This window comes from Alexandromys fortis, unplaced genomic scaffold (assembly GCF_014885135.2).
Source record: "Alexandromys fortis isolate MF-2015 unplaced genomic scaffold, M_Fortis_MF-2015_v1.1 scaffold_186, whole genome shotgun sequence".
NCBI classification, from domain to species: domain Eukaryota; kingdom Metazoa; phylum Chordata; class Mammalia; order Rodentia; family Cricetidae; genus Alexandromys; species Alexandromys fortis.
Window position 1 is genome coordinate 3,051,094 of NW_026068067.1, and position 20,497 is coordinate 3,071,590.

Consider the following 20,497-nt stretch of genomic DNA (forward strand, 5'->3'; position numbering starts at 1 on the left):
AAGGAGAGGTCCTAAAAGCCAAACGTTCGGGCGCCAGATGAAGGCGTAAGTCACGAACAAGGCCACACCAGTTTGGAGTTATGATTAATAGGGTGTTATTTATTTAAAGGGGAAAACTTACAGATCACCGTCCCAGACAACAGCCATCTGCACAACGAGGAAGGGAGTCTAGTCTCTGGCGGAGCAGGAAGTGAAGAGAGCGAGCAGAGGAAATAGCCGCTTTTTTAAAGGGAGAGAGACCATGCCCCAATGGGCTGGTATCACAGCAGCTATTGGTTGGAGGGGCGGAAGGACCTCCCGCAACAATCTGATTTGATTTAACTGTGGTAGGTCATATATATAAAGAAATTTGTCTGTTTCTTTTAGGTTTTCCAGTTTGGCGGAGTGCAGATTTGTAAAATACGTCAGATGATTCTCTGAATTTCCCCAGTGGCTGTTGTGATGTGCTCCTTTTGCCTCTATTTTCCATCTTTTCTCTCAGTCTTTTAATTAATTTGGCTAAGGTAAGGGGTAAGGGTTTTCCAATCTTATGGATTTTCTTAGCCAAATTTTCCTTTCATTGATTCTCTGTATTTTTTGTTTCTATTTTATTGATTTTTGGCCCTGGGCGTTATTATTTCTTGAATCTACTCTTTTTTAGGTGTTATTTCTTCTTTTTGTTCTAGTGCTTTCAGGTGTGTTGTTACGTTGCTATGTAAGATCTTTCCAATTCTTTCTGTAGATACTTAGTGCTATAAACGTGTCTCTTTGAAGTCCCTTTGTTCTGTTCCGTAAGTTTGGGATCTTGTGTTGTCATTTTCATTCAGTTCTAAAAGATTCTTCATTTCTTTCTGTCTTTACCCACTTCTCATTCAGTAGTGAGTTGTTCAGTTTCCGTGAGTCTGTAAGCTTTCTGTTGTTGGTGATATTCATCTTTAATCCATGGTGGTCATATAGGATATAGGGCATTATTTCAATTTTCTTATATCTGATGAGATGTGCTTTGACTTAAGTATGTGGTCAGTTATGGAAAAAGTTCCATGAGCTACTGAGAAGAAGGTATACTCTCTTGTGTTTGAGTGAAATATTCTGTAAATACCTACTAGGTCCATTTGATTAATGTCATTTTTTTAAATTCTCGCATTTATCTGTTGAGTTTCTGTCTGGATTACCTATCTACTGGTGAGTGGGGTACTAAAGTCACTAAGGGTCAATATTAATATAAGAGTGGGCTGTAGGCAAGCCTATAACGTATTTTCTTAATTAGTAATGATGGGAAAGGACCAGCCCGTTGTGGGTACTGCCACCCCAGGTCTGGTGGTCCTGGGTTCTATAAGAAAGCAGGCTGAGCAAGCCTTGGGGACCAAACCAGTAAGGAGCATTCCTCCATGGCTCTGCATCAGCTCCTACCTCCAGGTTTCTGCCCTGTTTGAGTTTCTGTCCTGATGAACAGTGGTGTGAAAGCATGAGCCATGTAAAACCCTTTTCTCCCCAACTTGCCTTTTGCTTATGGTGTTTCATCACAGGAACAGAAGCCCTAACTAAGACAGGCGATCTTGGAGGGAGTACAGGCAGCCAAGATGAGAAAAGTTGATTAAAACCTTATACTTATAGAAAGAGTTGTATGTAATGCTTTTTTTTTTGGTAAATAGTTCATAGTGTGGTACTCTGCAGCTCTTTTAGACATCCTTATTGTTTTTTTCCCTCATCCCTTTCTTCTTCTGTCTTTATCTCCTCATCCTCCCTAAAAAGCCCCCCTCCCACCTCCCTCATCAGATCACTTGTACCCGTCACTCACCCTCTATTGCTCCCAGACTCCCCCATCCTGGCAATGGTCCTGTTTTCCTTTCCTGCATCTGTAACTGCCCTGGACCATGCACTCACGTCTGCAGATTTGGAGCTAGGAGTTTCAGATGATCACACACACACACACACACACACACACACACACACACACACACACACCTAAATTATAAATACGATCTGCTCAGGCTGTGCAGTGTTATCTGTGTGTACATTTTCAGGGCCAACCCCTTTGTATTGGACAACCAATAGGCGTGCTCTTCCTGGGGAAGGCTAGTGCTCCCCATTTGAGCTTATATCCAACTTTGTTTTGTGTTTGGCTTGTTCAGAAAGTCCATTCATTTCTTTGTTGAGGTTACAGAATCTGGTTTTTGGCCGGAGGTCTCTGAAAAGAACTCCGTGGACTGGTGTGGTGTGGACGTGTGCGCTTATTGCCAGGGAACTGGCATCTTGTTTTGATGTTCATCATTTTCTATTATGTATGTACCTCTCTTGTATACACTCCAGGGGGAGAAAGAGCTAACCTGAGGTGGAACAATGGAGTTTCTGTTACGTAGGCCACACAGTTAATGATACAAGTGAGAGTACTTTCCCTAGCATGCAGACTTATATTGGAGGTCACATTTTTAGAATATTTATTCACAGTAACTACAGGTGATGTCATGAGGGGAATCATGCTAGTGTCCAGGGCATACATGCCTTGTTCTGTGATCAGCAAGTCCCATGCTGGGATAGCAGCTGAAGCATTAGCTGCTACCAGGTTCTACAAGTGCAGGGTTTATGTTCCCAAAGTAATATTTATTTAAAAACCGTTTGTTAAGAAGAACAACAGAAACACACAATATATTACATAGTGGAAATATTATTTCACATATTTGTTTCTTTCATATGGACCCTCAGTCTGGTCTCTCAGCCTGCTGTGTGTTTACTTCTCTTGATCCTAAATCTCTACTGTTGCACACACTTCAGTAGAGTGAGTCTTTTGTCTGTCTTACAGGATGGCAGAAGTCTCAGATATATACTCAAGTTTCAAATATTTATGTCATGTTATTTTCTCGTATGTTGTTGGTTATTATAATCAGGGTTTGGCTTAAAAAAAAGTCAAATGATGCCAGCTCTTTGAAACAGTCAGTACTGGGAAATGGTTGTATGGACACAGGGTCTCTGAAGAGCCAAGAAGAAATGCATATTTACAGTTGAAGGGATCAGCTGAAGGGTTCACACTTGCAATGAGGAAATGACCTTGAGAAACTGATAGTTTGAAGGAGACTCTGGAGATGCAGCCCTAGGAGATCTCAAAGTGGAAGAGCTTGGCAGCTGATCAAGTTGATTAACTGACAAATACCCAGTGGGGGCAGGAGGTGGCCTGATTACCCAGGGGGATGGTGTGGAAGTGGCTTATCTCTCTGAGGAGATGCAGTAAAGGCTGTGTTCACTCAAAAACACAGCTCTCACTTCAGAGGAATGAGATTGTTTATCCTGGAGCACCTGTAAGTCATCACAGCCTAGGAACACATATTTGGAGACTTAGCTATTCCAAATATACAATGTGCATAAAATTCAAACAGCAAGACAATAAGCAACCCAGAAAAATGAGCTATGGGTATAAATGGAAATTCCCAAAAGAAGAAAAAGAAATGGCTAATGAGCAATTTTAAGTGTCCAATATCTTTAGCCATCAGGAATTTCAGGCAAAAACTCTACTAATATTCCATCTCACCTGATCAGACCACTCATAGGTAGGAATACAACGGCAACAAGCTAGGGTGGACGTGAGGATACGCAGTGTTTGCACACGGTTGGGGAGAAATGTGCACTAGTGTGGACACTTTGGACATCAATCTTAGAGCTTCTCCAAACACTAGAAGTAGAACGGCCGCATGACCATGGGCCACTCCTGGGCATGTACACAAAGCTCGTTAGAGCCTACTACAAAAGAAAACTATTTTAAAGAGATTCTCAGGTCCCATCTGTGCTACATCCAACCTCCCCACCCAGCCAGACCTCCCCCACCCTTCTTAAGAGTCTAGCCTGGTGTTTCTCCCTGACCCTCCCCATCCATCCCTTCTCCCAAACCCATGGCATCTACAACAGATCCCATACCCACTGTCCCAGCCTCATCTCGACACCCTGACTACCCTGTAGTCAATCAGTAGCTACCTGCCACCACCCTCAGGTCCTTCTCTGACACCCAAACTCTCCTCCCAGTCAGATTTCTCATGTGATTCTTTAAGGTCTAACCTGCTGAGACTGATCACACCTTCTCCCCAAGCCACCAGATCTATCCTGGGACCCTAATCCAGTGTTCTAGCCTAGACTCGTCACCCCTGCCTATATGTCTGTCTATGTCTGGGTCTTCAGTTTGACTCTGCTTATCAACGTGTCTGTTTTTATGCCAGTGTCATGCGGTTTTTATTACTATAGCTCTATAGTACAGCTTGAAATCAGGGATTCTGATGCCTCCAGTAATTCTTTAATTGTTCAGGATTGTTTTTAACTATCCTGGACTTTTTGTTTTTCCATATGAAGTTGAGAATTGTTCTTTCAGAATCTATAAAGATTTGTGTTGGCATTTTGATGAGGATTGTGTGTAATCTGTAGATTGCTTTTGCTAGGATGACCACTTTTACTAAGTGAATCCTACAAATCTATGAGCATGGGTGATCTTTCCATCTTCTGATAACTTCTTCAATGAAACACTCTTCCACTTCTTGTGGGAGTGCAAACTTGTACAGCCACTATGAAATCAATAGCCAGAAAGTGCAAAAAAAATCCAGATGTCTCTCAATAGAAAAATGGATAAAAAGTGTAGTACATTTACACAATGGAGTATTACTCAGCTGTTAAAAAATTACATGAGATTTTCAGGCAAATGTATGGAACTAGAAAAAAAATCATCCTGAGGGAGGTAACCTAGACCTGGAAAGACAAATATGGTATGTACTCACTCAAAGTGGGTATTAGCTCTGAATTAAGTGATATCCACAGACTGAGAAAAGTTAGGTAAACCCGGGGGATGCATGGATCTCCCCAGGAAGGGAAATAGAATAGATTTTGTGGAAGGGCAGGGAGTAGGTAGGGACAGGAGCATAAGGGATTGGGGTAAGTGATGGAGGGAGAGAGTTTGGGGAAAGATAGCTGGAACTGGTTGGGGGTGGCTGTCTAGGTTGTAGTGTGGAAACCCAGTCCAGTGGAACGTCCCACCATGTGGTTGCTGGGAATTGAACTCAGGACTGTCCTCAGACCTTCCCACATCTTAGAACACACTCTTTCCCTCTAATCACTTAGCAGAGACATGAGTAGTTATTCCTGGGAACAGTCAGTGCAGAGTATGTTTCTTTAGTGCAAAGCTGCACCTGCAGCCTGTTTAGGCTTTACTGTGAAGCCTGTTAGCAAGGCAAACCTGGCTGCCTTTTCTTTTTTCTTTTCTTAAATTGTTTTTATTGAGCGATATATTTTTCTCTGCTCCCCTTCCTCTCCCCTTCCCTTCTACTCTCTCCCATAGTCCCCATGCTCCCAATTTACTCAGGGGATCTTGTCTTTTTTACTTCCCACGTAGATTAAATCCATGTATGTCTCTCTTAGGGTCTTTAAAGTTGTCTAGGTTCTCCGAGATTGTGAATTGTAGGCTGGTTTTCTTTGCTTTATGTCTAAAAGCCATTTATGAGTGAGTACATATGATATTTCTCTTTCTGGGTCTGGGCTACCTCACTCAGTTATGATATTTTCTAGCTCCATAAATTTGCCTGAAAATCAGAGATGTCATGATTTTTCCTGCTGTGTAGTCCTCCATTACATAAATGTACCACATTTTCCTTATCCATTCTTCAGTCGAGGGGCATTTAGGTTGATTCCAGGTTCTGGCTATGACAAACAGTGCTGCTCTGAACATGTTGAGCACATGTCCTTGTGGTATGATTGAGCATCCTTTGGGTATATACCCAAAAGTGGTATTGCTGGGTCTTGATGGTAGATTGTTTCCTGATTTTCTGAGAAATCGCCATACTGATATTCAAAGAGACTGTACCAGTTTGCACTCCCACCAGCAATGAATGAGTGTTCCCTTTACCCCACATCCTCTCTAGCATAAGTTCTCATCAGTAGTTTTGATCCTGGCCATTCTTACAGATGTAAATTGGAATCTAAGAGTTGTTTTAATTTGCATTTCTCTGATGGCTAAGGATGTTGGCCATTTCCTTAAGTGTCTTTCAGTCATTTTATTTCTCTGTTGAGAGGTTTTTTTTTTTTTTTTTTTGGTTTTTCGAGACAGGGTTTCTCTGTAGCTTTGGAGCCTGTTCTGGCACTAGCTCTGTAGACCAGGCTGGTCTGGAACTCACAGAGATCCGCCTGCCTCTGCCTCCCGAGTGCTGGGATTAAAGGCGTGCGCCACCATCGCCCGGCTTCAGTTATATCCTACATTGCCTAGTACAGAAAGCAGCAAATAAGGAGGATACGAATAGCTAGGACAGTACACAAACAAAACTAAAGAGCTGGAGAAACACTTTCCATCAAAGGTAGAATTATTAAAGTTCTTATTTTGTACATACTAGATTGACTGAGAATGGTTCCTGTCTTTGAATAAATTGTCAATTTGTTGTGCCCAAGTTGAGACGCCCAGAGAAACCACCACCAGGATCCAGTCAAGTCCAGAATGCAAGAGCAAGGTTTATTCTGCGTGCATAGTCCAACTAGCTGTGAGCTCAAAGCCACCACTCACAATGCAGCACAGTGGGGAGAGCTGCCATTTCTCATTTGGGATTGACATATATAGGTAAAAACCGCAAGCCAGGTTCACTTAGGGTCAAGAGAGTTGGTCTTGCTAAACGCAGGGTATGGACCACTTCAGTATACCCCCTTCCTCTTTAAGAGGCTTCTTATGCTCTGTGCATGCCCCCCTCCCAGCCATTAAGTCTGCTTCTGTCTAGACCACAAAGTGGGTGTCACAGGGGGCTAGCTGCCAGGGACAGCTGGTTTGCACTTTTGCAAAGTTTCCTGTTTCCAGCTAACTCTTGATGCTGCAAAGTTTTAAAATTTTTTTATGTCCTTAAATTAGGATGTACATAGGTATGTGCCTAAAAGGGTGGTTCAGAGAATAAGTCACAAGAGAAAGCAAAAAGGCACACAAAGGTTGACTTTAGGAGAACCAGAGAATTTTTTGTTTGATGTCCAAAATACTCTATCCTCCATTTCTTATTAGCCACTCTACACACTACTAATCTCTTGAAAATGGCAACAAAATTAGCTAACGCTATAATTCCTGTAGATCTTTAAAAACTTTTGGACTTCTATCTAAGAGGCCACATGTGACACAAGTCTTCTGTGTCAATGTAACAGGTCACCAGGAAATTCGCATTCAGCTGTACCATACCACGGACTTGTGTGACCTTGACGCAGTTCGCGGAGACTACTTTTTCTTTTTCGAGCATAACCCATAGTTTTGCCTCACGTGTTTTTTTTTTTTTTTTAAGAATATCTGATGCTAAGAGTACACCATGACCAAATTTAAGGTGATTTATTTCATTTTGCAATAGTGACACTCGCGCGCTATGCTCCAGAGGGCCTTAGCATCGCACAAGCCTGTCAAGTTGAAAAGCAGGTCCTGGCAGGCTGCACAGGAGGAGGGAGAGAGGCCGGACAGGCTCACACCTAGTGCAAGGGACCACGCTCAGGAGCTCCCAGGCGCTGGGGGTGGGGCTTACCCGAGAGGGCGCGCCCGGGTGGCGTCATCACCGCGCGTCGGCTCTTGTCGCCCGACGTGGAGAAGGTGGGCGGGGTTTCGCTCTGTGTAGCGGAGACCGCGGTTTCCTTCTGCGCCCTCTGTTGCTGCCTTGGGTGCCAGGGAAGTGAGGCGTCGAGAGTCTCTTTCCCCGGAGGAGAGCGCCTTCCTCGAGGGCTTCGGAGCGGAGCCTGAGCCATGCCGAACTCGCGGCCCAGACCCCGGCGGGGCGGTGGCGCAGGTGCGGCCGGCCGGGATCGGCTGGTGGCGCGGTCCTTGCAGAGCGCTGAGCACTGTCTGGGCGCCCGGGACTTCGGCACTGCCTATGCTCATTACCTCCTCGTGCTCAGCCTGGCGCCGGAGCTCAAAGACGACGTGAAGGTGAGGCCTTACTGCGACCATAGGGTGGGGTGTGTGTGTGTGTGTGTGTGTGTGTGTGTGTGAGAGAGAGAGAGAGAGAGAGAGAGAGAGAGAGAGAGAGAGAGAGAGAGAGAGAGAGAGAGAGAGAGAGAGAGGAGACACAGAGACTGAGACACCTTAACGACTATGGAAGTCGATTCCCTCCTGGGCCTCCTGCAGCTCAACTCGGTACAGCCAGGTTTTAGTAACAAGTCAAAAGTTGTCTCACATCTGTTTGAAAATTTCTACCTCTCTTGAGATTCCAAAGGCCGCCGGGCAACGGTGGCGCACGCCTTTAATCCCAGCACTCGGGAGGCAGATGCAGATGGATCTCTGTGAGTTCGAGATCAGCCTGGTCTAGAATGAGTCCCAGTACAGTCAGAACTATCCCACAGAGAAACCCTGTCTCGAAAAAACCAAAAAGAAAAAGAAAATCCAAATGTCCTTTAAATGCCAATGCCACTAGGTAGTCCTTTCTCTCCTTCAGTATGTAATTTAATTAGCTCTGCCTTGAAGGCTTTGTATTATCATGTGTACAAGGAAATTATCATGTGTACAAGAAATACTGTTCGTCCGGAGTTGGATAAATTGTGCAACCCTAAGGGACCCTTTATCTGATGGTCCGTCTCATGTGCAGCAGTTACCCTGCTGAACTACTGTACACTTTCATGTGTTAGAATCTCAGTTTCACAAAGCAGTTGAATTGCACATTCAGTTTAAGCCGTGGATCTTCTTGCTTTGTTCATCCCGGAATTTCTTAATCTGACCCTGTTGACATTTTGCAGGCCACAGTCTTCCTTCTTGTTTAGTAGCGTGGTCTGTCCTATGTCCACTAGATGGCAGTACATTAGGCGCTTGTAATTCACAGACATTTCAGGATCTGTTACATAGTATTCTGGGTAGTTTGCTCCCTCGTGTAGAAAGCAGTCTCATCATCACGATTTCTCTTGGCTCAGCTCTAGCTGCTGCTTCTGTGAATGGACAAGATAAATAGTTGGTGTGAGTGTACAACATGGTAGAGTGCTTGTGTTGGTAGAATTCTTATCCCGGGGAAGACATAAAGTGTATCTGCCCTTTCTCCTAAGATCCCAACAACAAACTGAGGTCTCCGGGGAAGCAGTGAATTCACTGGGCTTACCTACAGAGCACAGCGGAGGGGTTCCTTACTGCAATGTGGGTGCTCCCCTCAGCAGGCTGCACTGGAAAGCCTTTACCCGCAGGAATGATAGCTTTCTCATAGCTGCACGGCTTCTCTCTCCCCGCCACCTCCCACTGTCTTCCCTGGTTATATACTGGAGACCAGAGGTTCTTAACCTGTGGGTTGTGGCTCCTTTGGGCCACACATCTTGCATATCACATGTTTACATTATGATTCATAAAATAGCAAAATTACAGTTATGAAGTAGCAACAAAAGTAATTTTATGATTGGGGTCATCCTACCAGGAAGAACTGTATTAAAGGGTCACAACATTAATACAACATTAATTAAAGTTTGAACATTCTCAAACCACAGCTCTAGATTCTACTTGAGGCTATGCAGTCAGGGCAGCGTTTGCACACAACAGGTGGTATGAACAGTGGGATACTCAGGTGAGGGTCTCATGACCCAGTCTGCCTTTCTGGGAGAGATTTAAACAGTCAACAAGTCCATCTGGTATGATCTTGGCAAGTGGCCACAGCTAAACTTCCTTCCAAGATGGCAGTTGTTTGACTTGGGGAATAGGCCTATACAACAGCTTGCCATAGAATGACTCTGAGTGTGATGCTCTGGGTTCCACGGCTAGCACGGAAAAACTATGTGAAATTTGACTATATGACTGGATACATAGCTCAGTTGGTGGATTTATCCTAACGTGCGCCAGGTCTAAAGCTAGCACAGCAGCACACATTGTGATCCCAGCACTTAGGGCGTGGAGGCAGGAGAATCAGAAGTTCCAGATTATCTTCAGCTACATAATGAGTTTGAGGTAGGGTTGTATGTGACCCTGTACTAACTTTTTATTAAAAACAGACGAGCTGGTGATGGCCAGCATTCAGTAGCTGGTTTTATGTGAAACAAAGTTCTTTTTTCTTTCTTTTTTTGCAAAAGCCTCATTCACAGAAGTCTGCTTTTCTGAAAGCCTCTCTACTACCTATACCCACACTTTGGTCACATTAAACCATTTGTGTTTTAAAACTTTTAAATTTAATATGTATGAGTATTTGCCTATATGTGTGGATATGTACCACATGTGTGTAGTTCTGGCTCAGGATACCACAAGACCAAGTTCTCAGCAAAAAGGACTTTTATTTGCCTCAGAGGGATACTGGATGGGAAGTAAGAGACTAAGATAGGAGATAGAAGACAGGGAAAAAGGGGAAGGGAACAAGGGAGAGGGAGAAGGGGTATTACCCCTGGATAAAGAGGAGACAATTGGTGGTGGTTCATAAAGATAAAGGGGGAGACTCTGTGTTAGGATAAGGTGTTTAGTTTTACTTGGAAATACTAATCAGATGAGCCAAAGGGGGCTTTTGATTGCTGGACTTCAGTACTTTGATAGCTGGCCCTTGGTAGGCAGCCTCAGGAGGAGGAAGCAGCCAAATAAGGGAATAGACCTTGGTGGCTAGCTTTAGAAATGGTAAGCTAATGGTTTTTAGCAAGACAGGGAGAAGGGTAAGACTTGCCAGACCAGACCCATGCTTGCTGCTCTTGGACTGGCTAGAGTTCCTTCATGGCGGAGACCAGAAGAGGGCATTGGATTCCTTGGAGCTGAGTTATAGCCAGTTGTGAGCTGCTATTTGGGGTACTTAACCTGGGTCTTCTGCAAGAGCAACAAGTACTCTTCCCCCTTTCTCCTGAGACAAGGTTTTTCGGTGTCGCTTTGGCCGTCCTGGAACTTGCTTTGTAGACCAGGCCTTGAACTGAGAGATCTGTCTGCCTCTTCCTCTACTGAACCATCTCTCTAGCCCGTTAACTGTTTTATTCATTTACTTATTTTTGTTGTTACCAAGGACCAAACCCAGAGCCTTAAACATCCTAGGAAAGAATACTCAACCACTGAGCAATCTACTAATCTATAGAACTCTTGATCCATTTATATAATATCTAGATATCCAGAGTATCTACCATATAATAGGATCTCCTTCATTATCTTTGTTTTTCTAGTAAACTGTTATAATTCCTATATTAACTCTTATGTGTAAAGTTTGTATGTGGAATGTCAGAACCTGCCTTTTCTCCATAGAGCAGTATCATGGAAAACAGCTGCAGGAAGATGAGACTGGAGCTGGGTGGGCAGTGAGAAGGCAGTCGCTGCGCTTTACCAAGTGATTGAGGGCCAGGTTAGGTTGGAGCGGTAGAGCTCGTCAGAAAGCAGCAGATTTAAAGATAGTAGAGTAGGATGTGTTGTGACCAAACTTGGGAGAACATAGCATACATGTCTACTCACCCAGATAGGGATCCTCTGACAGACCAAAGTTAGATGTATGAGGAGCACAGGACCCTTTGTTCTGTCCTGCAAGGCTAGCTTAACCCCTGAAATAATTACACAGAAACTGTATTCATTTAAACACTGCCTGACCCATTATATCTAGCCTCTTCTTGGCTAATTCTTACATTTTGATTCAACCCATTTCTAGTAATCTATGCAGAACCACGAGTTTGTGGCTTACTGGGAAAGATTCAGCATGTCTGACTCTGGTGACTTCATGGCGGCTCGCCCTGCCTGCCTTCTTTCTCCCAGCATCCAGTTCTGTCTTTCCCGCCTACCTAAGTTTCTGCCCTATCAAAAGCCCAAGGCAGTTTCTTTATTTGACCAATGAAAGCAACACATAGAAAGAAGAACCTCCTACACCAATTAGATACCATGAAAGACAAATTTAGTGAACCATTGAGTTTTATTGGGGTTACTTACAGGGACAAATAGCTTTAAAGACAGGTGTATTGTCAAAGCCCACCCCAGCACGGGCGACAGCTCACAGAGCTGGAAAATGAAGCATTCTGCACAGCCTGCTGGCAGCACAACAGACTGGAGAGCATCCTCTCCAGCTGCCCCTGGTCTAAACCTCCTGGTAGCCTGGCTGGTTTCTGCTTGTTCCAGGCTAGCTGGTCTGATCTCAAAAGTCTTCCTGGCAGCTTGGCTTGTCTGAGTGACTCTCAGCACTATTGTGAGAGTGCATGTGAGGTAGAGGCATAGTGAATCTGCTCAGTTTCAGGGACTTCCTGAAGCTATCTTGAGTTGTTTACCTTCTGTTGTAAGGACCTTTCCTAAAGAATGGAATGTTTTAATCTTGGAGGAACCTTGTACAACAGGGTAGCAGTAAGTAGTGATTTGTGTTTTGAGACGGAATAATACCTTTGTATCCTTTTGTATCCTGTGAAGGAAAGGTGGTGTGACAATTGAGGACATGTTGAACTTTTTAAAGATAGTTAATTTCTATTAAGATAGAAGCAACATTCATGTGCATCTTTGAGTTTTTATTCTAGTTCTTTGCACATTGCTTGATGAGATGACTGGAGACCTATGCGTGATGGGTGGAGATAGCCAGAGTCCGAGGGCTGGAAAATAAGGGCCTAAGTAGTCGTGTACGTGCTACATCATTAGCACATATGCGGTTGTGTACTGGGGATGAATAAGGATGAACAAGGACACTTGTGATGCATAGCTACCTGCAGAAAGCAGAGGTGGGGGAGAGGCAGCTAAGAACAGATGTTTACAGGAAGATCATACTGTCTGATTCTACATAGTATTTTTTTTTACATGTGCTTATTTATTTGGTGTCTTAGTCACTGCTGTATTGCTGTGAAGAATCTCCATGACCAAGGCAGCTCTTAGAAGAGAAAGCATTTAATTGGGGCTGACTTCAGTTTCAGAGGTTTAATCCATTATTATCACTGTGGGGAGCATGGCAGGAAGTATGCATGACACCGGAGCAATAACTTAGAGCTGCGTCCTGATCTGCAGGAAGGGGCTGTGGGAGAGACAGAGAGAGAGACAGACACTAGACTTGGCTTGGACTTTTGAAACTTTAAAGCCCACCCACAGTAACATACTTCCTCCAACCAGGCCACCCTTCCTAATCCTTCTCAAACAAGTACCACTCCTTGGTGACTTAGCATTCAAATATAAGAGCCTATGGGACCATTCTTATTTGAACCACCATATTTGGTAAGCAGTACTTACTGAAAATTAGTGATTTCAGGTCATCATTCATTTCAGTCATCATTCCATTTGCTGCAGTCTTCAGTTAGAGTTGTGTGTTCTTTTTTTTTAAATATTTATTTATTTATTATGTATACAATATTCTGTCTGTGTGTATGCCTGACGGCCAGAAGAGGGCGCCAGACCTCTTTACGGATGGTTGTGAGCCACCATGTGGTTGCTGGGAATTGAACTCAGGACCTTTGGAAGAGCAGGCAATGCTCTTAACCACTGAGCCATCTCTCCAGCCCCCGAGTTGTGTGTTCTTTATTCTTGTTTACTAATTTGTCTTTTTTTCTTGTTTGTAAAGGAAACTTTTCAGTATACACTTTTCAAGTGGGCTGAAGAGCTTGATGCACTCAGTCGAGTACAGGACTTACTTGGTTGCTATGAGCAGGCCTTGGAACTCTTTCCTGATGATGAAGTGATTTGCAATAGTATGGGAGAGCATCTCTTCAGGTTTGTAGTGACTTCACTGTTACTTGTTGAAGACTATTCTTTATCAGTCCAAAGCAAGTATAAGTTATGCATTAACTTGGTTAGTTTTGAGATGGAGTCTTACCACCTGCTCAGTCTGGGCTGGAATTTGTGGACTTATGAGATGTTTTAGCCTGAGACTACATGTATGCACTACCATGCCTATAGATAGGGTGATTTCAATAGGGAAAGTTTAATGTAAATAATTAACTATAGCAGAATCAAAAGAATGAGTGATTAGTTAGTAATAAGGAGAACTCAAAAGAATATAAGAATAGTAAATATGGCGTGTAACCTGGCAATTTAAAATTAGATTTATTTTATGTGTGCACATCTGGGTATATGTGCGATTTGTACACGTGTGTGGGTAATGTGCTGTAATGTGCCTGTGGATGTCAGAGAACAACTTTTGGGAGTTGGTTCTCTCCCTCTACCATGTTGGTTTTGGGATTGAACTAAGGTTTTCAGGCTTAGTGGGAAGAACCCTTATCTGCTGAGCCATCTTGCTGGCCATCGCAGTTTTATAGTTTATTGTTTAAGGGTTTGACCCATGGAGACTGTGGAAGTATTGAAGGAACTCAGAGCCTGTCCTTGTTTGAAAAGGCAGTGCTGTGGTTCACAGGATGCCTTGCCAGAAAGTCTTTAGAACTTGCTAGAATTTTTTCTTTTGGGGTGCCAAAGAAAGCCTGATTGGGAGCATTCTGTTGATGAGACTCCACTGGGTGGAATCAAGGATAAGCTGCCATCATTGCTGCTGGCACCACCCCATTAGATGCTGCGCCCCCATGCATGGGAGGTAACTTATGTAAACCTCGAGGCACATTGAATCGCTCTTCATCCATTCAGGTGCTTACGTGCCAGTCAAAGGTCAGCTTTGTGAGTAGGCTTCTCAGAGGTCACCAGTCAGGCCTGCCATGTAGACTCTGTACACACCAGTACAAGCCATACCCATTCCTGAGAAATTACAGGACTATAATAGAAGGTTAGCATTGCCTCTGCATTTGAAAGTTTTAAAGAAATGGGGGAAAGAACATGGTTCTGCCAAACTGACAAGTTGCAATTTCAAATTTAAGAGTTTACTAAATGAGTCTCATTTTATACATTCCTTCTAGTTATTCTCATGCATTTCTCTACCATGCATCCTCTCAGGTCATTGATGTTATTAGTAATGAACTAAAAAGCACCTTAATGCCCACAGAATTTCTCTTAAGTATATCTAGATTCTATTGGCTGTTGATAATTATTTTAGTTAGGGTTTCTATTGCCGTGAAGAGCCACCATGACCACGACAACTTTTAAAGAAAAACATTCCATTGTGGCCGTGGTGTCCAGTTTCAGAGATTAGTCTGCATTCATCATACTGGGACATGGCAGTGTGCAAGCAGACATGGTGTTGCTGGAGCGGAGAGTCCTACGTCTTGATAAGCAGGCAAGAGGAAGTGAACTGAGATACTGGGCTTGGCTTAAACATACGTGAGCCCTTAAGTCCGCCCCTACAGTGACACACTTCCTCCAACAAGGCTGTACTTACTCCAGCAAAGCCACATCTAATAGTGCCACTCCCTACATTCAAACTAGCACAATAATCAACCTAGTAGTTTTGTCTCCTACTCCCAAGGGGCCCTTCCTTGACTCAGGACTGTGCAGGGCTAGGGCTCTGGAGAAGGGCGTGTATGCATCCTTTTCAGTTCTGACAAATTAATTGAGCAGTAGTCTTCCTTTGTTACACATTTTGATTCAGCATGACGAGGCTTGTTCACGTTAATATCATATGTTTTCTACTGTGATGTGTAGTGGACATCTCTGGTCAAGGAGCTCATGGGGTGAACAAAGTATAGACCAGTTTTGGATGCTACTGAATTCTGATAGTATGTGAGACACATACTGGTCGTGGGCAGTGCAGTCAGCCTGTGAGTAACTATTTTAAACAGTATCGGAGTTTTTCACCACAGTTTGAGAAGCAACGTTCAGATGACTTGGTAGTATTTCCTCCCTTTTAAAATTTTTTATATGCTCATATTCAGTACACATTAATGCCTTTGACACCCCCACGCCCACCTCCAGAATCTCTGAGATGCATAGGTGGAAATTCAGAAGTCAGGAGAGTGCCATCCCCACAGAAGGAGAAATTTGCCAAGGAGGCTGCTCTGGGGTATGGGGTAGTGATGAAGGGTTCTCAGGCTTGGTCAGTGCATGAACAGGGGCACTGTAACTAATTGCATAGAGTTGAAGTATTCTGTCATTTTTTCCCCCTCTAGAATGGGCTTTCGAGATGAGGCGGCTGGGTATTTTCATAAAGCAGTGAAGCTCAACCCTGATTTCAGTGATGCAAAGGAGAACTTCTATCGTGTTGCAAACTGGCTGGTGGAGCGCTGGCACTTCATCATGCTCAACGACACCAAGAGGAACAGGATTTACAATGCAGCAATCCAGAGGGCAGTGAGCTTGGGGTCCAAGAGTGTTTTGGATATTGGCACAGGAACTGGAATACTGAGGTTTGTTATAATTATTGTTTTATTATTATATTTACATGAATAAGCAGTTTTGTTAGCTACCAAAATTGTAACATTGGTATATAAGAATAGCAGTTGTTTTTCAAACTATTGTTAGAGTATTCATGCAGCTGTTCTTTTCTTTCTTCTTCTTCTTCTTCTTCTTCTTCTTCTTCTTCTTCTTTTTTTTTTTTTTTTTGAGGCAGGGTTTCTCTGTGTAACAGTTCTGGCTGTTCTGGAACTGTTGAAATAAGAAGCGGCGGGGCTGCGTCCCCAACACCCCGGCCGCTCGGCTAGCTTATGCCCGAAATAACAACACACAAACTGTATTCATTTAAGAACTGCTTGGCCCATGAACTCTAGCCCTTACAGCCTAATTCTCGCACCTGGATTAGCCCATTTCTAATGATTGTTTGTAAGCACCCCATGGTGCTCTTACCGGGAAGAGTCTAGCCTCCGTCCATCTTGTCCGGGAGCAGAGCAGAGTCTGACCTGACTTCCTCTTCCGCCCAGCATCCTATTCTGTTTACTCCTCCCATCTATGTTCCAAGCCAGAGGCCAAGCAGCTGGTTTATTATAACTTAACCAATGAAATCAACCGATTGATATATGACACTCCCACATCATGGAACTCACTTTGTAGAGCAGGCTGGCCTTGAACTCACAGAGATCCGCCTCTGCTTCCTGAGTGCTGAGATTAAAGGCATATGCCACCAATGCCCTGCTTGATGCAACTATTAGCATTGTAATTTTTACTACCAATAATTCAAGAAAACTAAGGAAAACTTGGGTTTATTGAAATTCTGAATAATGAGTTTTAGAGTATTTTTTTATGTTAACATTCTGATGGATTCTAGAAAGCCCATTAAGCAAACTTCTTAATTGTGTGGATGTCTTAATTGTGTGGATGCTGAGCTGGGTGTGGTGGTGCATGCCTTTAATCCCAGCACTTGGGAGGCAGAGGCAGGCAGATCTCTGTAAGTTCGAGACCAGCCTGGTCTACAAGAGCTAGTTCCAGGACAGGCTCCAAAACCACAGAGAAACCCTGTCTCAAAAAACCAAAAAAAAGAGAGATGTTCTCCGTCACTGCCTGGTTGTATGGCTACATATTTTGTGTGTACACAGGCATGTGCAAGCCTGTGCACCACAGTACTCATGTGGAAGTCAGAAGTTAACTCTCAGGAGTCAGCTTTCTCCTTCCACTGTAGGTTTCAGAGATTAAACTTGGGTTGTCAGACTTGAACGGCAAATGTTTTTACCTGTTGAGCGATCTTGCTAGCCCTAATCTTTTAAAAGCAGAGGAAATGATAGTTATATTGAAGAATGGAAGGAAGATCCATGTATAATTTTATTGAAATTGGGAAATGATACAATGGATTTTTCTTCTTTTGCAGCATGTTTGCTAAAAAAGCCGGTGCACACTCAGTGTATGCCTGCGAGTTATCCAAGACCATGTATGAGCTTGCCTGTGATATTGTGACTGCAAACAAGATGGAAACTGGAATTAAGCTCCTACACATGAAGTCACTTGACATAGAAATTCCAAAACACATTCCTGAAAGGTGTGTTTATAACTCACCAAAACCATGAAGATACGTTTCCAGCTTTTTGCATAAACGAAAGTGTTAGCATCCTCATTCTGTGACGGTACGGTTACTAGCCAGTTTAATAAGATACAGGATTTTATGATAACATGCTTTTTAAAGAGTACCTAAGAACTCAAGTTGATAGTGAGGAATTGAACAAAAACCATCTTTAACACATCACGTAAGCTCGTGGTTTTTTTTCCATATAAATGGATAGACTTCCTGTGTTAAGTAACTGTGTATAAAGTGTGAACATTCTACCCTGAGCAGACATCACGTTTTCATTACTATCCTTGTTGAAAATGGAAGGTTAGAAGTAGCAGAGATTTAAAAAGCATTTGGCCCACCGTTTCAAAGAACTTTCCCTTTTCTTAATGTGACACTTGTCTGTAACTCTGCCTATGCTGTCTCTCTTCTGCCTTACTTAAATGTAGTCTACATTTGAAGAATTTATTATGCTCTATTGTTACTTGAACTCCGACTTAAGTCTTCTTTCAGTTTTAATAAGTGTGCATGGGACTTAAATTTTTTAGTAGTCTTTGTTCGTGATGATGATTATCAGCTTGTTAGTCTAGGTGTGTACTCACTTTATAAAAAACAAAACGTCCTAAGTTGTCTTAGGAGCCTAAGGTCACAGTTTAAACAGCAGACACAAAAGTTATCAGGCAGAGTTCCTCCGGGCTGCAGTGGGGCTACATGCTCTTTGTATCCTCATGTGACCTTTGCTCTGTGTGTGACTTATTGCTAGTGTTTACTCTTTCAGTAGGACACCAGTCCTGTTGAATTAGAACCTCATGTTGATGACTTTAACCTTAATTGCCTCCTAAGGGCTCTGTCTCTAAATATAGGATTAGGGCTTCCATATAAGATTTGGAGTGACTTGAAGCTACGGTTACTTTAATTTGTATTTTCCTCACAGACTGCCTTTGAAGCAAATGAAATAGAGATTTGAATTCAGACTCTTATTTGTTCACTTTGACAATAAGCAAATTTCTGAGCTAAGTTGCAGGACTTGACGGTTTGAGGAATTTTTCGTATTCTAAGTGTATGCAGTCATAAATACTGAATGTTTCCTGTCTGTAGGTCTAATTGGGTCTAGGTACTGTGGAGGATACCCAAGTCATCCCTGCTGTTAAGATACCTATAAATCTAGAGAGGGGCATAAGGAGTACTGATGGAATTTATGGATGTCCTTAGGCTACAAAAGTGAGTGATGCTGACAGTGAAAGCTAAAGGAATTCAGAAAAGGCGAAATACTTCTTTCTGAGTGTCTTTGAGTTTTCTAGAAAGAATGAATGAATGAGTAAGAGCACATAATTCTGGAGTGGGTTGTTGTGGAGACTGGAGGAGTAAGCGGTGAGATAGGTAGGCGTGGTCAGGCCCAGGGAAGGGGAAGTTTTGGAAGGGAAGGTTCTTATCAGCATTAGGTGTTATTTGCACAGCAAGAAGTATAACTGGACTGACAAGGTGGCTCACTGGGTAAGGATGCTTGTTGCTAAGCCTGATGACCTGAGTTCAATCCCTCAGTCCCATAAGGTAAAGGGAGAGAACCGATTCACACACAAAACAGACGTGGTCGGGAAGTGGTGGCAAACGCCTTTAGTCTCAGCACTCAGGAGGTAGAGGCAGGAGGATTTTTGGGTTTGAAGCCAGCCTGGTCTACAGCATGAAATCCAGGACTACTAGGGCTACACAGACAAGTCCTGTCTCATAAAAACAAAAACAAAATAAAAATTTATTTTAAGAAGGGTCATTGATGGTGGAGAATCTGTGGATGTAGTCCCTCCCTGATGGAGGTGAACCTGTGGATGTAGTCCCTCCCTGATGGAGGAGAACCTGTGGATGTAGTCCCTCCCTGATGGAGGTGAACCTGTGGATGTAGTCCCTCCCTGATGGAGGAGGACCTGTGGATGTAGTCCCTTCCTGATGGAGGAGAACCTGTGGATGTAGTCCCTTCCTGATGGAGGAGAACCTGTGGATGTAGTCCCTTCCTGATGGAGGAGAACCTGTGGAAGTAATCGCTCCTGATTTATTATTGCTTTTTTAATGCAGGGTTTCATGTAGCCTGGGCTGATTTCAAACCCACTACATAGTCAAAGATTACCTTTAATTTCTGTGTGATCCTCTTGCTTCCACATCCCAAGTTCAGGGCTTACGGACATAAGACATCATTCTAGGCTGATAGAAGAACATTTGTATGGAATGTTAGAGTTGGGTGCTAAATGTTTGATGTCAATGAAGGGACCAGGAAAGATGTGAGCACCCCTTAATTTTCAGGAGTTAGGCAGTGAATGGACGTCTGAGAAGGTAGCCCTTTTATGCCCAGAACAAGGAAGAGAACTGATGAAGAGAGGAACCCAAGCAGCACCGCAGGGTTCAGGGGAAGGTGCTAAAATGCAATGCCTTAGGAAACTTTACACAGGATTTTCTGTAATGTATTTGCCTTTTTCTCTTGTCTCAGCTTTGACAGCTTTAAATAAATAGCATGTCATTTTACTCACACGTCTCTTTAAAACATCGTTCTACAGAGTGTCCCTAGTTGTAACAGAGACTGTCGATGCGGGTGTGTTTGGAGAAGGAATTGTGGAGAGTTTAATTCATGCATGGGAGCATTTGCTTCTGCAACCAAAGGTAAGCTGTGTAAAAACACTCAAGTTTGATTAAGAATTCACTATTTCAAGAGGTGCATTGAGTCCTGAGGATGTTCAGAAATGTATCAGAGTATGTCTGCATACCTGGAGAGAAACACAAGGAGAAGCATTCTGTAGTGGTGTACACACGGGTGCACTGTGTGTCCCAGGAAGGTTTACAGAGAAGAGTGCGACGGGAAGGGAGGCGAATGTGTGACCTTGTTTGAGTATAGC

General features: G+C 43.3%; 1 protein-coding gene across 2 annotated transcripts in view; it reads left to right on the forward strand.

Annotated features, from left to right (window-relative positions):
* Nucleotides 1-7,544: 7,544 nt before the first annotated feature.
* Nucleotides 7,545-20,497, forward strand: part of Prmt9 (protein arginine methyltransferase 9) — a 31,923-nt gene continuing 18,970 nt past the window's right edge. The window contains exons 1-5 of one of the 2 annotated variants that reach the window (XM_050120815.1): nt 7,545-7,879; nt 13,389-13,537; nt 15,814-16,050; nt 17,442-17,609; nt 20,162-20,264. In XM_050120815.1, the coding sequence (XP_049976772.1) occupies nt 7,697-7,879; nt 13,389-13,537; nt 15,814-16,050; nt 17,442-17,609; nt 20,162-20,264 (840 nt within the window). In that variant the 5' untranslated portion in view covers nt 7,545-7,696. The remainder of the gene's footprint in view (nt 7,880-13,388; nt 13,538-15,813; nt 16,051-17,441; nt 17,610-20,161; nt 20,265-20,497) is intronic. The other variant, XM_050120816.1, reaches the window with a different exon arrangement.